General features: G+C 35.5%; 1 protein-coding gene across 10 annotated transcripts in view; it reads right to left on the bottom strand.

Moving 5' to 3' along the window:
• Positions 1-17,761, bottom strand: part of ERC1 (ELKS/RAB6-interacting/CAST family member 1) — a 564,233-nt gene that overhangs the window by 239,039 nt on the left and 307,433 nt on the right. For all 10 annotated transcript variants that reach the window (XM_045830450.1, XM_045830453.1, XM_045830452.1 and 7 more), the window contains one exon: positions 14,438-14,598. In XM_045830450.1, the coding sequence (XP_045686406.1) occupies positions 14,438-14,598 (161 nt within the window). The remainder of the gene's footprint in view (positions 1-14,437; positions 14,599-17,761) is intronic.

The following is a 17,761-nucleotide window of genomic DNA, read 5'->3' as shown; positions in this document are numbered from 1 at the left end:
TGTCAATGTTTGGTTGCCTCTGGAGTGCCCCCACCAAGAACCTGGCCTACAACCCAGGTACATGCCCTGATTAGGAATCAACCAGTGATCCTTTGTTTTGCAGTCCAACACTCAATACACTGAGCCACATCAGCCAGGGTTATGTGTTATTTTTTATGCTAGTACCAGGCTGTTTTGATTACTATGGTCTTGTAGTATAGTTTGATATTAGGTAGTGTGATTCCTCCAACATTGTTCTTTCTCAGAATTGCTGTTGCTATGCAGGGCTTTTTGTGGTTCCATGTACATTTTTGAAATATTTGTCCTAGTTCTGTAAAATATGTCCTTGGAATCTTGATAGGAATTGCACTGAATCTATAGATTGCTTTGGGTAGTATGGGCATTTTAACGATGTTATCTCTTCCTATCCATGAACATGGTATGTGCTTCCACTTATTTGTATCTTCTTCAGTTTCTTTCCTCAGTGTCTTATTTCCATGAACAAGTCTTTTACATCACTGGTTAAGTTTATTCTTAGGTAGGTATTTTATTCTTTTTGAAGCAATTGTGAATGGGATTGTTTTCTTAATTCCCCTTTCTGTTAGTTAATCATTGGCATATAAACATTAACTTGATTTCTGGATATTAATTTTGTATCCTGTTACTTTGCTGAATTTATTTATCAGTTCAACTAGTTTCTTGGTGGGATCTTTGGGGTTCTGTATGAACAGCATCATTGAGCTTTTTCTTATTTCATGAGATTGGTCTGTAATGCTATGAATTTTACTCTTAGGATTGCTTTCCCAATGTCCTACAAATTTGGGATTGTTGTGTCCTCATTTTCATTTGTTTCAAGGCATCTTTTGGTTTCTTCCTTGCTCTCATTTGTGACTCATTCATTATTTAATTAACATCTTACTTAGCTTCCATGTCTTGATGTGTATTTCAGTGTTCTTATGGTTGATTTCTAGTTTCACAGCATTGTGGTCAGAGAAGATGCTTGATATGATTTCAATCTTCTTAAATTTACTGAAACTTGTTTTGTGTCCTACCACGTGGTATATCCTAGAAAAGGTTCCATGTGCACTTGAAAACTATGTATACTCTGCTGCTTTGGGGTGAAATACTCTCAAGATGTCAATTAAATCCATTCAATACAGTGTGTTGTTTAAGGCCGCTGTCTCTTTATTGATTTCCTGCCTGTAAGATCTATCCATTGAACTCAGTGAGATGTTAAAATCCCCAACTATGACTGTATTTCTGTCTACCTCTTCTTTTACGTTCATCAAGATTTGCTTCACATATTTAGGTGCTCCTATGTTGGGTGTATAAATGTTTACTAAGGTTATATGCTCTTGTTGGATTGTTCCCTTTATCATCATATAGTGTCCTTCTTTGTCTCTTACTATTGCCTTTATTTTAAAGTCTATTTTGTCAGATATCAGTCTTGCTACCCCAGGTGTTTTGTCTTTCCATTTGCATGAAGTATCTTTTTCCAACTCTTTAGTCTGTGTGTATCTTTTGATCTGAAATGGGTCTCTTGGAGGCAGTGTGTGTGTGTGTGTGTGTGTGTGTGTGTAAAACAAGGTATACATATAAAATATATAACTATAACTAAACTATAACTAAACTCTGTGTGTGTGTGTGTGTGTGTGTGTGTGTGTGTAGTTATCTATTCAGCTACCCTATATCTTTTGGTTGGAGCATTTAAGTCATTTACGTTTGAGGTGATTGCTGATACAAATGTAGTGCCATTTTATTGTTAGACTGTTTTCCTCTGTTTCTTTACCCCTTCCCCTTCCCCTTCTTCTTCTAAAAGCAAGCCCTTTAACATTTGTTGCAGTACTGGTTTGGTGTTAACAAACTTCCTTAGCTTTTTCTTATCTGGAAGCTACTTATTTCTCCTTTGATTTTAAATGACAGCCTTGCTAGGTAAAACAACCTTGGTTGGAGGTCCTTGCTTTTCATCACCTTGAATATTTCATGCCACTCCCCTGTGGCCGGAAATGTTTCTGTTGAGTAATCAGATGCTAGTCTAATTGATGCTCCCTTGTGGGTAATTACCTGCTTTTCTCTTGTGGCTTTTAGGATGCTCTCTGTGCCTTTAAACCTTGTCATTTTAATTGTGCTGTGTCTCAGTGTAGGCCTCTTTGGGTTCAACTTATTTGGGACTCTCTGAGCTTCATAGACTTGTGTGACTTTTACCTTTTACCTTCTCTAGATTAGAGAAGTTTTCAGTCATTATTTCTTCAAATAGTTTTTTTATCCCTTGCTAACTTTCTTTTCCTTCTGGTATTCCCATGATGCAGATGTTGTTACATTTTATGTTGTCTATGTTTCTTACTCTCTTCATTTTCTAAAATTCTTTCTTCTTTTTGCTGCTCTGCTTGGGTGTTCTTTTCTACCTTGTCTTCTAAAATGCTGAGTCTATACCTTGCTTCATTGAACCTAATTTTTATTCCTTATAGTGTATTATTTTTTAAAGATTTTATTTATTTATTTTTATAGAGAGGGGAAAGGAGAAAGAGTGGGACAGAAACATCGATCAGTTGCCTCTCCCATGTCCCCAACTGGGGACCTGACCCACAACCCTGGCATGTGCCCTGACCAGGAATCGAACCAGAGACCCTTCAGTCCACAGGTGGCACTCAATTCACTGAGTTACACCAGCCAGGGCTTCTAGTATATTATTAATCTCATATATTGTGTTCTTTATTTCTGATTGGTACTTTTCTATGGTTTCTATGTCTTTTCTCATGCTGTTGAGCATCCTTATAATCATTACTCTAAACACTCAATCTGATAAATTGCTTGCCTTCCTTTCACCTACTTCTGGAGAATTCTCTTGTTCTTTCATTTGGGGTCTACTTCTTTGTCTTCCCATTTTGGCTGCTTCTCTGTATTTTCCACCTTAGATATTAAACTAATCAGTCATTAAAGTGACCAGATGTTGATGTAATCAGTGTGTACTCAGCAGTCCAGCTTAGGCACCACAGAGTAGAGTAGATTAATTCCTGGGGGCAGGGCTACTGCTTCCCCTCAGGCTGATGCCATTTGGAGAGGAGTGCCTGAAAAAGATGGCTTCTGCAGTATGGGGAAAGACCCAGCATAGGGATCCTGGTAGCTGTTCTTTCAGTTCTCTCTCCAGATCCAACAGCCTGAGAGTGGATCTGGAGAGAGATCCTCAAGCATCTCTAGTCCACTTGCCCTCCATCTGCTGGAGCCGTAGTTGTGGCTGCAAATAAAATTTTGTGCACTGGCCCTTTAAGAGGCTCTCTGCATCTCCAGCCATTTCTCTCTGGCAGACAGAAATCCTGCTGCTTTTCACAGCTGGATGTTATCTGGGTTTCTTTCTAGCTGTGGTGCTGCAGGCTGGGGAGCCCAGCTTGGGATTTAGACTTCGCACTTCTCAGGGGGAACACCTAGCCATTGAAATATCCCTCCAGAACCTCAGCTGCTGCCCATGGGAGCCCAGTCAGTTCTCTGGCACCTCCTCCTCACTCCCTACCAGTGTCGTGTGGTGAAGTGGCTTCTTCTGAAGTTTTTAAATTTTCTCTCAGTGATGTTTTATAGTTTTGATTATAGAGATCTACAACTTTTGTTAAATTTATTCTGAAGTATTTTATGCATTCTGATGTCATTGTAAATAATACTTTATAAAATTTCAGTTTCCATTTACTTGTTGCTAAGATATGGAAATACAACTAATTTTTATATATTGTCCTGCTTAGGCAATCATTTTTTTTTTAAGATTTTATTTATTTTTAGAGAGGGAATTGGAGGGAGAAAGAGAGAGAGGGAGAGAGAAACATCAATGTGCAGTTGCTGGGGGTCATGGTCCGCAACCCAGGCATGTACCCTGACTGGGAATCGAACCCGCAACACTTTGGTTTGCAGCCTGCGCTCAATCCACTGAGCTACCCCAGCCAGGGGTGCAATCATGTTTTTTGTGAATATAGACAACTTTACTTCTTCCTTTTGAATTTTATACTTTCTCTTCTTGTTATATAGCTTAACTAGGATCTTCAATATAATAGTGAATAGAGGGATAAAATTGGACATCTTTATATATTTTGCAATCCCAGAGGGAAAGTATTTAACTGTAATCATGTTAGGTATAATGTTAGTTATAAATTTTTCACATAGGCCTTATTTATTGAGCTAAAGAAATTGCCTTCTATTCCTACTCAGCTAAGAATTTTTATCATGCATAAATGTTGCCTTTTGTCAAAAGCATTTTCTGAATATACTGAGATAATTATATGATTTTTCTTCATTGTTAATGTAGTAAATTTAACTCATTTTAAAAAAATGCTGCACAAGCCTTTCATTTCAGAAATAAGTCTGACTTGGTTGTGATACATTAACTTTCTTATTTATGTTAAATTCAATTTGCTAAGACTTTGTTGGAGAAATTTATGTCAATGTTCATGAGGGAGAATGGTCTGTAATTCTCTTCACATGATGTGTTTGTTAGGTTAAAGTGTGAGGGTTATTCTGGCTTCATTAGATTAATTAGGAGTATCTCCTCTATTTTCTTAAACAGTTTCCATAAGATTGGTATTACTTCTTACTTATATGTTTAGTAAAATTCACTCAAGCCATCTGGGCCTGGAGTTTTTGTTATGGAAATGTTTTCAATGACAAATTCAATTTCTTTAATAAATATAGGCCTCATCATTTTTTATTCCTTTTGATCCAGTTTTGATAAATTGTCTTTTTCAAAGAATTTGTTTTATCTAAGTTATCATTTTTATTGATGTAAAGTTGTGCAAAATATTCTTGTGCTTTTAAAACCTCTCTAGAATCTCAAATGACAGCCCCTCTTACACTTTTTCATTCCAAATTTAGGTAATTCATATGTCTTCCTTTTTTGTGTGTGACAGTCTTTCTAGGGACATACCGATTTTATCAGTTCTTGATGAAATCAAAGTGAATGGATGACTTTGAATTTTCTACAATGTCTTTTCCTCATTTCCTTGATTTCTATTCTTATCTTTATTACTCATTTAATTCTATTTACATGGGTTTACTTTGTTCTTCTTTCTCTAGTTTCTTAGTGAGGAAACTCACATTACTGCATTTGAACTTTCTAATATAGGCACATAAAAATATAAATTTCAATCTAAGCATTACATGAGCTGCATAACACAAAGTTTCACATTTGTATTTTCATTTTCTGTCAGTTCAAAATGTTTTCTTATATTCCTGTGGCTTCTTTTCTAAGCCATATCTGAAACTGTATAATTTACAAACATTTGGAAGATTTTCCAAAATGTTATTATTATTAAATTCTAACAATTCCATTGTGGTTAGAGAACAATTCTGATATTTGGTCTTTTGAAATTTATTAAGGCTTATTTTTATGGCCCAGCATATGGTCTACACTGGTGAACAAGCCATACATATTTGAAAAACACATACAGGGTCTGGCAGAAGTAACGCCTACTTGAGTGTGGTTGGTAGGGTAATAATAAGGGTGTGATAACTTATAGGTTTAATTTGAACATTTCACCTAAAATGTCATATGGTGTGCTTGAGTATAATATTATTATGTTACAGAATTACATGCTTATGGATTTTGTAATAAAAGATTTTGTAATGAAAAAAGGGCGTTATGTGGGCCAGACCTGTATATTCTTCATTTGGTGGGTATACTATTCTATAAATATTAAATAAGTCAAGTTGATGCTAGTCTTTAGTTCTTCTGTTACTAGGTGCACACATGAGACAAAATTGCTATGTCTTTTTGACAAACTGTCCTCTTTATCATTATGATATCGTCTTTCTCTCTGAATACTTTTTGGGAGTTTCTGTTATCTGATATTAACAGCCATACCAGTTTTCTTATGATTATTCTTTATAAGAATTATCTTTTTCCATCCTTTAATTTCAACCTATTTACATTTATTATAGGGTATGTCTTGTAGTCAGCATGTCTTCTTTTAAACCAATTCTAATAAACTCTGTTCTTTAATTGGAGTATTTAGTCTATTTGGTTTGGACTTAAATATTGAAGTGCTGAATTTATATCTATCATCTATTTATCCCTTCCAGTCTTTGTTCCTCTGCTATTCCTTTCCTGCCCTTTTTCTTCTAAGTTAATGAAATAACTAGTATATTTTATTTTCTATATTAACTTTCAGTTATTTAAATATTTGTTTTTGTGGCTAACTTTTGGTAGTTGCTCTAAACAAACAATATGCATCTTTAAATCATCAAGGTCTATTTAGATGAAAAGGCATAAAACTTCACAACTGACACTTCCAATTTTTTACCTCACAATGCTAGCAACCTTACAACAGTATAATTCTACCCTCCTAATCTTTTGTGCTATTATTGTCATATCTTTCATTTTTATATACATTATAAATTCGACCTTACAGTGTTATTTTTGCTTTAAATGGTCAGTTGTCTTTAAGGAAAATATGAGAAAAAAAGTTTCTTATGTATATTCACTTATTTACCATGTCTCTTATTCTGGTTGAATAATTTCCATTGATTTGTTTTAAAATTTATGGACTCTTTCTTTTGACAGCTTTAATTTGTACTTGAGACCACCCAGTGAATTTTTAATTTCAATGTCAGCCTTCAAATTTCCATTTTTGAAAAACAGTTTCCTTTCTTGGCTGAGGTTTCCCATCTCTTTTATCATCAATATGACATTTTCCTTTAAGTCTTTTAAGCATTTTCCTAAGAGTGACTTTAAAGTTTTTATCTGTTAAATCCATTAGAACTTCTTTGAGTTGATTCCTACTACATGTATTTCTCACTATGAGTCATATGTTACTGTTTCTTTGCACATCTGGCAATTTTTAAAAATCCAACATAGGCCCTGGCTGGCGTAGCTCAGTGGACTGAGCTTGGGCTGGGAACCACAGTTTCCGAGGTTCGATTCCCAGCCAGGATACATGCCTGGGTTGCAGGCCATAACCCCCAGCAACCACACATTGAAGTTTCTCTGTCTCTCTCTCTCTCTATCTCCCTCCCTGCCCTCTCTAAAAACAAATAAATAAAATCTTAAAAAAAAAAATCCAACATACCATATTGTAGAAGGGTATCCAATCTTTTGCCATTCTCTGGGTCAAACAGGAAAAAGAAGAGTTGTCTTGGGCCACACATTAAATATACAAATACTAACGAAAACTGACGGGCAAAAAAAAGGTTTCAAGTAAATTTACAGTTTTGTGTCAGGCCACATTCATAGCCATCTTGGGCTGTATTGCAGCTCACAGGCTGTAGGTTGGACATCTCAGTCAGTAGATGATACACTGCAAAGACTATATTCTGTTATTTTCTTTTGGAGAGCAATGATTTTTAGTCTAGTAGGTAATTCAGTTAACAGTTGATCTCGAACATGTGTAGGCTTTGGATTTATTTTCTGTTAGGGTGATCTGTTGAAAGCTCAGGTTATTTCTCAGACCTCTCAATTCTATCTCCTCTTCAGACTTTATTGGGGCTTTAAGTTTTGTTAGGCTAGGGCTATAGTAGGCTTTATTATAGGTCATGGTCCCTACTCCTAAACCCTAGCTTTTCTGTTATCTTGGCACAACATTTGAAGTTTTAACAAGGATTTTGCTGCCCTGACCAGGTTGAAAGTCCTAATTCCCCAGCACTGCTCTACCTCTAGTATCATAATTCCACTTTAGTTCCCATGCCAGCCAGTCTCCGCTAAGGCTTGCGTAGTCTCATCCAGTTAAGGTGCAACTTAGTCCTCAGCCAAGAATTCATGGATATATGACTCCCAATTTATTCTCAGTATACTGTTTATATATTTCATTTTTCTGATTTATTTAGAACATTTACAACTACAGAATCAAGGGACCTGAGAAGGTCACCTAGTCAAAGAACTATATAATTTTTAAAATCACAAGGACCTTAGAGGTTTAGGAAACCCTTTCATTTCAGAATGACAAAACTACCGACCTAAAAAATTAAGTGTGATTGGATTTTCAGTTGTACCATGTTTTACAGATACTGGACTTCACCAATTTCAAAGTGATTTCCTTACTATATTTCATTTGATCCTCAAAACAATCTAATAAGGTGGGTCTAAGTATCATTACCCTTTTTTTATAGGTAAGAAACCTGACTTACAATGTAAATATAGTCTTTGCTACAAAGAGCATTTTATAATCCTCTTTTACTCAGAATCCTCTGATAAGAAAAGGTTATGATTAAATGGAGGAATTACTATCTTCTGCATCCAAAGCTTGAGGGAAGTTTTACCCATTTACAGAATGAGTAACTACCTTTTTGGTATTCTCTGAAAAACACTGAAAAGGAAGAACCTGAAAAGAAAATATTTTTTTTAAATATCCCCAAACTCATACACCTCTCATACTGCTATGTTAGTTAACAGATTTTCTTACAATGGGTACTAACTACAACTAGTTTAAGGCATTAGGTTATCTATCTATAACAGTTAACCTTTTACCTGATTCATATGTACTAAACAGAAGAGACTAGGGTTGACCTATACCCTCAGCAGAGGAAAAAAATGAAAAGTAAGAAATAGGTCAGTAATCCTACTCCTTTCCCCTTTAGGAGAAGGATGACCTACACTCTTAATTTCATTCTGCACAGGTGAGATCATTCTGGCACACAAAACATATATTGATAGGGTAAGAGAAAAAATTCTAAAACCTGGAAAATAGAGGCACTTTAGGGACCTTTATCTTTTCTGATCTTTACTTGCTACTTAAAGATTACTCCAGCTATTTGAGCCCCCCTTTTTTTTACATGATTACATCATTAAAGACCATATATATATATATTTTTTTGTTTTCTTTTGTTTTGTTTTGTTTTTTTCAATGTGCGGTTGCTGGGGGCTGTGGCCTGCAACCCAGGAATGTACCCTGGCTGGGAATCGAACCTGGGACACTTTGGTTCCCAGCCCACACTCAATCCACTGAGCTATGCCAGCCAGGGCTTGTTTTTTGTTTTTTAAGAATGTGGTTTCTTCTGTTTGGAAGTCATCTGACCCTAAATGGCTAAAAGGAGGAATGGGTTTAGGCTTAAAGGAGGACAAAGGCAAAGAATACTGAAGGTAATTTGTAATTGATTCCAATTTAGGTCACAAGAAAATGAAAACATTTGAGAAAAATATGTAATACACATGCCTCAGCTTGTGAAAAGCTGAGCATCATAGTCAAAATTTAGAAGCAAAAAAACGTAAGGAACTCTAACATTACTATATTTAATCAACCCATGTCAGCCATTGTCCTATAACAACTCAGGGATCCAACTAGATTATTAGTTCTGATGAGCAAAGACGTTAGAAACAGCAGAGACTGCACATTCTGTAAGGTGGATAGCATAAGAAAGTTGAGTATCAAGGTAGAAAAAGAGGAGGCAAAACTAAAGAGTAAGCAAGAGAGGAAGTCCAAAAGGCCCAAGGGATAGCTGATTATATAATAGATAATACAAATTTTGCCTTATAATTTTAATTATGATTTGTCCTGCTAGTGTTATTTATTGCTATGCTGTACAGAATATCTTTTTTTCTCTTTTTTTCAATTCAAGTGTAGGGAATTTTCATACTAATTTATGTGATTTCCTATAACATATTTAACTTTAGAATTTTAGGGCACTGTGAAAAATGCTTCCAACTCTATCAGTTGTCTAATGGCTCTAAAGGCATTTGGTGGAAGAATAAGTAAGTGGGGCTTTACAAAATGTACAGATGTCCTTATATCGTTACTAGACTATGATTCGCATAATTATTTTCAGTTTTGTGGTTAATTTGGAAGACTGTTATAAATCTGCAAATGTGTCTTTTTTTTTTAATGCCAGCAACTCTGCAATAAATTTTAAAATGAAATACTACAGGATATCAGGAGATAAAATAATTTAAAATAAATTTTTAATTATTCAAGGTATAATAGATTGATCATCTATTCTATTTCCAAATAGTCTGAACTATTCCCAGTAACCATTTTCTATGTGTTTTTTAGCCCTAAGCATATTCTATTTTTCTCTCTTAACAAGCAAGAATTTTTTAAATGTCAGAATTCAGATTATATCACTGGACTCTTTAGGTACATATAAAATTTTATTTTCTGTTTGTGGAAAGTTAGATCTTTCCTTAGCCAAAAGGCACCTCAGGAGTGCATAATTTAGCCCACAGAGGTTTGGATTTCTCTGCCAACTTTAACAATGGGATGCTACTTACCAAATAACTACGGATCCTCAGTGGAGCTAAAGATCTCTTCTACCACTTCCCCTAACAAACTAGTTCTCAGAGTAATTAAATTCATAGTTTGATAAAAATTTTATTCCAAATGAAAAATTAGTCTTTTAAGCTTTATTTGTAATGCCAACATAGGATGAAGACTATAGTAAGAGTCTGAATGCAGGACAGTAGAAAATGAGCCAGCTCATCTAGAAATCTTAATAGTCAGGTTCATAACCTGAACTGATACTTAAAATTTTTTTAAGGTTATTAAAGCTGTTGTTCATTATTTTTCCCTTTCTTCCATTCATCCTTTCTTTCTTAGGGAAAGGGCTAACATGAAAGTAGAATAAAAAACAATAAAGGCTAACAAATCCACAGCATAAGGAAAACAACCACTGTGGGAACTGCCAATAAAAACATTCCTTCTCAGCCCTGGCTGGCGTAGCTCAGTGCACTGAGCGTGGGCTGGGAACCAAAGTGTCCAAGGTTCGATTCCCAGCCAGGGTATATGCTTGGGTTGCAGGCCATAACCCCCAGCAACCGCACATTGATGCCTCTCTCTCTCTCTCTCTCTCTCTCTCTCTCTCTCTCTCTCTCTCTCTCTCTCTCCCTCCCTCCCTTCCCTCTCTAAAAATATATAAATAAAATCTTAAAAAAAACAAAACAAAACACATTCCTTCTCTTTGGGACTGGCTAACCAACTCAAATGTTTCTACTGAATAACCACTGGCAGGTTATCAAGTGAACAGTTTCACATCTCCTCAAACTCAAGACCACCACTTACCTGTAACAGATACTGAACTACTAGGACATTCCTTTTGGTTTGACTAGGTCAGGATTATTCTAAAAAACTCGACTTCCAGTGCTTTATTGAAGAATTTTCTATAGAAATGGGCCAACAGCCCCTTTCCTCAGGAAAACTTCTTATTCTAGATGCAGGTTCACTTATATGCATGTTTTGGTCTCTTTTGCACATTGCATTGTCCTCGTATTTCTTCTACATTTCACATTTTCTGGTTATAATAAGCAAGTCCTTTTACTTATTCAATTATCAATAATTAAACAATGTAAATCTTTAAAATACGGTGGGTCCTGCCATGATTATAGAGTGAGGAACCTGGTTGTCCTTGGCAATAGCCAAAAGTAAGATACTACCTTTCTCCTTTCAAATTTTCCTTGAATATTTTTATTTTCCTACAAATCATCACCAGAAAATACTTACACAAACTAATAATACCTGCTATTAAGTGTTCCCTGTGCCAGACACTGTTCTCAATTCTACATATTAATAATTTCTTATGTTATCGCTATGAAAACTTTATGAAGCTGGAATAATTAGTATTACCACTTAAAAATGAGAAGACTGAGGCACAGAGAGGTTAAATGATGTGAAGTCATAGAGCTCATAGGTGACAGAATCAGAATGCAGACTCTTTTGGGAAGTATGCACTTAGTGTTGCCATAGGTCATCAGGGGCAGATATCATGCAGAACTACTTGGAGGGAGTAAACACCTTTCAAATTGACTTTGGAATGAAGTGAATGAAAAATCCCTGGACAGATGATCAGCACAACTTGTTCAATATATGGAACAGAGTCCTAAATATATAGCAGAAAAATGTCTATTCCCTTGGTCAGCTGCATACTGAAAAGGAATAGAAAGTTCACTGTATCAGAACCCACAATATGTTACAATTCATAGTGTTTTGTGTATAATTATGCTTAGATTAACTGTACAGTTTCCAACTGAGGTTTTATGAATCATTACTTTATATTTATTTATATGCCAAACTTAAACCTACATTTAAGAAAAATAGGGGTTTTAATTCACTGTTTTAGATGAAAAGAATAGAATAGCTGTTGCTCCCCACACTTGGTGGAACTATGCAGGCTGCTTCACAGGGATACTGCAAACAGAGATCATCTGTTAAAAAACACTCCTCTCTCAACAGATTAGGGATAGGAGGTGAGACCAAAGTGCTGAGGTGATTTATTAAAAGGGAGGTACTAAATAACCATAGTAAGATTGAAAATGAAAGATAAAAACAAGGAGAAATTTAAGTGCAAATTAAAGCAAGGACTACTTCAAAACTGGAAGTGGACAAGAACACCATGATGCCACAGCCATAAATCCTGAGCAACTGAAGAAGGTGATATAAGTGATGTCAGAGACAGGTTTTTACCCTTTATTTTTAGTATTTTGTTAATATTTATTAAATTACTATGTTATTTACATAAATTTCTTTATATATTTTAATTACTTATCCCATGTCTTATTGTATAAGTGCTTGAGCCTACCAAAAAAAGTTGTGCTAATCATAGTAGTTTTCAGAAATATAATCTCCAACCTAAGCTGTCAATGGAAGTTCATAATAGTTTAGTACTATGGTATGAAAAACAAATTACACACAACCCCCTTTCCATGGCTTAAAGTCAAGCATTCTTTAAAAAAATTATTTCATATCTTCTCAAAGTACTAATTATAAAGGAAAATTCTTATACAAACACACCACTATCTTGCTATAGTCATTTGAACTGAGTGGGAAAGATCTGACAAATACAGTCCAGATATTGATTGATACCTAGAGAAGACAAAACAAACAAAAAATACACACACACACTTTTGCCTTAACAATACCAGTGTCTTCTTAAAAAAAAATCACATGATACCTTGTTTTCCCTCAAATTATATCCATTTTCCTTCCATTTTCTCAATTACTTTAAGCCCTTCTCAACTCCATCTTCTACCATGTTCTAGGAATGGTTCTCGGATTTCTTCAAGTCAAATGATTTTACTCTTTATTACCCAAGAATTATTTCCAGTACTCCACCTCCGAAATATCAAGATTTGAATTTTACTACCAATTTCTTATACCTCTTTCATTAACTTGCTCCTAAGAAGTACATTTGCAGACTTTTTTCTCATTGTGATACTCAGAACCCTAACCTCTCTCTATTTCCCCAGCATATCAATCTACTTCTGCTTCAGGTATTCACCACTTCCAAGACCAGATCATCTGTAATGTTTTGCTAAAAGGTGAGAATCTGTTAACCTCGCACTGTGGCCTAATAATCCATAAGCACAGATGACACCCAATATGTGCTTCCTCAATTTTTAGGTTGCTATCATGGTATTACACTAATGACGTACCATGCAAATTCACACTAAGGTATCATGGCAAGATCCTCTGTTACTCTGTAATTCTGGTATTCAACATTCATCAATACTTCATAGTAGCAGAAAAGAAGAGGGAATGTTAGTTTAAAGCTCTAGCTGGGATGAGAAAAGTTTGTTTCCATTATATCAGAGAGATTGCATATAATGCAGGGAAGAAGGAACTAACAGAAAGTGAGCAAGTGTCATGTGAGAGAAAAATTAATGGAGGAAGAATGCCGAGGAGGGACCACTGCTTAAAATCTATGATAGATATAAGAAGCTAGCATCATGAAGGAGAAAGATTATCTCCTCTGAGACAGAAGACAAACAACAACAAAAAAGACAGGTAACTACCAAGGTAAAGGTAACTGAGGGATCCCAGGATAGACTTGGTTTCAGCAGAATGAGAACAAGATAATGAAGAAAGGGTGAGGGTTGGGAATAGTAAAGGAGACAGTTCAACTGGACTTTCAAAAGAGATATACTTATTCTAAAGAGAGGACACCAGAATTTTTCAAAGTCACAGAGAATTAAAAGAATCATCAATTATGTACTACCAGATGTATATATGCTTTGCAACAGATTTTTATGTTAGGAAGCCACAAGATGTGGGGCAAAGAGGAAAATAATGTACAGTAAAATTTTGCTAAAAGTGACAATTTTGTAAAAATTGGTGAGTATGGCAAAGTATTAACTGTCAAATATGGGAGACAGGTATATGAGGGTTCATTATGCGATTCTCTCTACTTCTGTGTAACTCGGAAAATGTTTACAAAAAAAAGTTCTTTAAATATTGCCTAGCTATCATATAACCTCAGGAACAACAGTTAACTCAATATGCTTGACAATTTGCCAAACATCCCAGAAGTTCTCAGAATTTTCAGAGGTGCAACTGGATGCAAACACACATACTCTAGAGGACTTTAAAGTTCAATAAAGAAGAGTCAAAAATACTTCTATTTGACCAGGATTTGTCCCAAATTTGTTCTAGGGAGTGAGAAATACAAGATGGCAGTAAAAAGAGGCTAAGTGTGTCAGAGCTAATAAACAGGTCCAGAAGAAGAAAGCAATGGAAAAAGTACTGCTATTAAGCACATGTATGAAGAATAAGATTAAAATACTTACTTCATCTCCAGAACTTCCTCTAAGTGTTTCCTTCTCTCTGCCCGAAGATTGGTCAAATGAGTTTCCTTTTCTGCCAGAGACTGTTGAGTAGAAGACAGCTTTGCTTTCATGGACTCTAGTTCCTGCTTTACTTTCTCCATGGCCATCAGTAACTCCTCCACCTGTGAGAAATAAGGAAAAGAGAAAAACTGAACCTCTTGATCAGTTACATTCAGAGGACCCAGCAACAGGCAACTCCTGGGTCTACAGAATTGAGTACACACACAAATCAAACTTCTGTATACTGTCTGGAGCAAACGTATGTATCAGTAAGACATAGCAAATAATGATGTAAATCTCTGATCATCCCTCCACTATAATTCTTTTCAGTTTTAGTCAGGAAGGACTTCATTTTGTTTTTGATAAATGGAAGGACATATAAGTTCAAAACAGACCCTCTGCCATAGACATTCCTTTTTAAGACATTTATTTAGAAATGGCTCAGAAATTTCCATGGAAATAACAATATAACACAGTAAAAATATAAAGAACAAAATCATAATAAATGTTTATAGAAGAATTTTAGGAAATGAGATATAAACTTGACTAACAACAGATTTAGTATAAACAGAAATGATTTTTCTGTTTACACCATTAAAATAATTTATTTTTTAAAAAACAGCTAGAATGTAATCAGATAATTTCTTGCTTTCAAGGCAGTTTTTTTTTTAAAGGAAGGCAGGAATAAAATACACATATGATTAGATAGGGTGGAGACAGAATGCTTGAAGTAAAAAGAGCTGAAAAAAAAAACACTAGGAGACAAAGAATGTCAAAACACAAAAAACTAAGAGCTAGTTATGTACTTTATAGTCATTTCTACTTACTCTGAGTGGTTCCTGAATCACAATTAAATAAACATGTTCATTCTAATTCAAAAGCAGAAAATATGCTGATAATATATCTGTGATTACCGAAAACTAACCTCAATCAAGTAATGAACCAGCCAACTGCACCAACCACGAGAGTTTTTCAGGTTGCTCCTTGCCAAGAAATAATTTTGGTGACAGGAAACCTTTGAGAGGTAGAGGTAAGTGTAGGCAGAGACAGGGGACCTGCCATTCACTGACCCCTACATAAACCAATTTGCACAGTAGTAAAACAGCAGTCTGGAGACAAAATTGCAGCATAACAAATTGGAGTTGTTAACCTAATCAATGTCTCCATGCTGACTTGGAACAGCTGCTGAACACTGATAATAAACATACATTTTAGGTTTTGGCACTTGGATTACTTTATTTTGTGCATCATTTCACAGGTGATCAAGTTAATGTCCTCAGCTAACAGCACCTTCAGTCCTAGTTGCTGTGAGAATATATATTATGCAGATCTCAGCTCTGTAGTCACATTAGCTTTACATAAATATATATAACACTGTCTGTCCTTTTGAAACTGCCAATAATGATGATTTCGTTTTACCAGTTTAATTCATATAAAATCTTATCTAAAGCTGAACTGAACTGATATGCCAACGTATGTTCTTATGACACAAAATCACTAACGGATAGCATCATTTATACGAGCTCTAATAAATAGTGTAGGGTGTGTCCATCTTTTATGAACTTATCTTAAACATATCTAAAAACTCTCCCTCTCATCCTGTCTTTCACTACTGCAGGCGAGATATGCTATCGATTTCTCACATAACCTGGAGACATATTTTGTACACATATAAGCAAGCATGTGTAAATAACCTACTTCTCCTTTCTATACACAAGAAACCCACTCTACATACACAGTATCTAAACTTTTTACCGAAATACGACAGAAAAATACACAAATAAACGTACAACTTGAAGAATTTTCTCAGAATACACGTATGTAATTAGCACAGACCAATAAACAGTGCACTATCTACTACCCCGGAGACTTCCTTATATCCCCTTTCCAGATAAAGACTATTCATTATTCTCATAATCCAGGTTAGTCTTGCCTATTTGTTTTAACTTTGTGCAAATGAAATTACATAGTATAAAATCTTTCCTCTCAGGGTTATGTCTGTGAGATTCATCCATGTTGTTGGGTATAATTATAGTTCTATAATTCTCATAACTGCATATTTCCAACTTTTATATTGCCTTCAATAGAGGACTGAATTAGTGGTTCCAATTAATCATTCCTCTGTAGTAATAATAGATCTCCACACTGCTGTCCAGGCCTCATGATGGACAAAACACCCTAGATTTTGGCTTAGCTATGTGACTTGCTTTGAGCAATGGGATGTTAGCAGATCAGACACAGATGAGGCTTGCAATGTGTGTGATTAGTCTGCATTTCCAGCATCACCACAAAAACTAGGTACTGAGTACCTGTTGCCTCTGAAATGGGTCCTAGAATGAGCCATGAGGATCAGAGCCAGCCTAGTCAGCAACTAAAGCAGAGCCAACCACGCTAACCCCCCACTCCATGTGTATGAGAAATAAATATTATATATATATATAAACGTTCTCCAGAGGAAAACAACAGCCTACATGTTGAACAAAGTACATATGTATGTATATGCACACACACACAGACACACACTGTATTCAGTATATATCCTACTGATTTTGTTTATCTGGAGAACCCTGGCAAATGAATAAATAAATAAAGTAAAATACACTAATGTTATATTGATTATGTTATTACAGTATATTACCATATAAAATACAAATTATGTTTTATAATGAATTCTACATAAAACATAAATATATATAATGTACTTTTATAAGGAGTGTGCTTATGGAGGCTGACAAGTGCCAGGATGTGCAGAGTGAACAGGTAAGCTAGAAACCCAAGAGAGCCAATGTTGTCATTCCAGTCCAAAGGCTGGCAGGTGCCAAGACCCAGGAAGAGCCCGTGTTTCAGGTCAAGTCCAAAGGCAGGCAAAAACTGGTGTCCCAGTTTGAACATGATCAGTCAGGATTTACTCTCACTCAGGAGAAGGGAATCCTTTTTGTTCTATTCAGGCCTTAAACTGACTGGAGACTGAATAAAACAGGATGAGAGCCACCCACATTAGGAAGAGCAATTTGCTTTACTCAAGTCTGTGGATTTAAATGTTACTCTCATCCAAAGACATCCTCGCAAAATCACCCAGAGAAGAGTTTGACTAGATATCTGAGCACCTGCGTGATCCAGTCAAGTTGTCGAATAAAATTAACCATCAAAATTTGCTATGTTCTTTTGTGATTGTAGTACTTGTAGTACCCGACTGAGAAGCTTTTAAAGAATTTTAAAGTATTATGTTTCATACTTAGTCTTTAATCCACCTGGAATGGCTTGTTGCTTGCTCATGGTGTGAAG

Source organism: Phyllostomus hastatus, unplaced genomic scaffold, assembly GCF_019186645.2.
Source record: "Phyllostomus hastatus isolate PE091 unplaced genomic scaffold, TTU_PhHast_1.1 phas_contig_152, whole genome shotgun sequence".
Taxonomy (NCBI): domain Eukaryota; kingdom Metazoa; phylum Chordata; class Mammalia; order Chiroptera; family Phyllostomidae; genus Phyllostomus; species Phyllostomus hastatus.
This window is presented reverse-complemented; position numbering and strand designations above follow the sequence as displayed.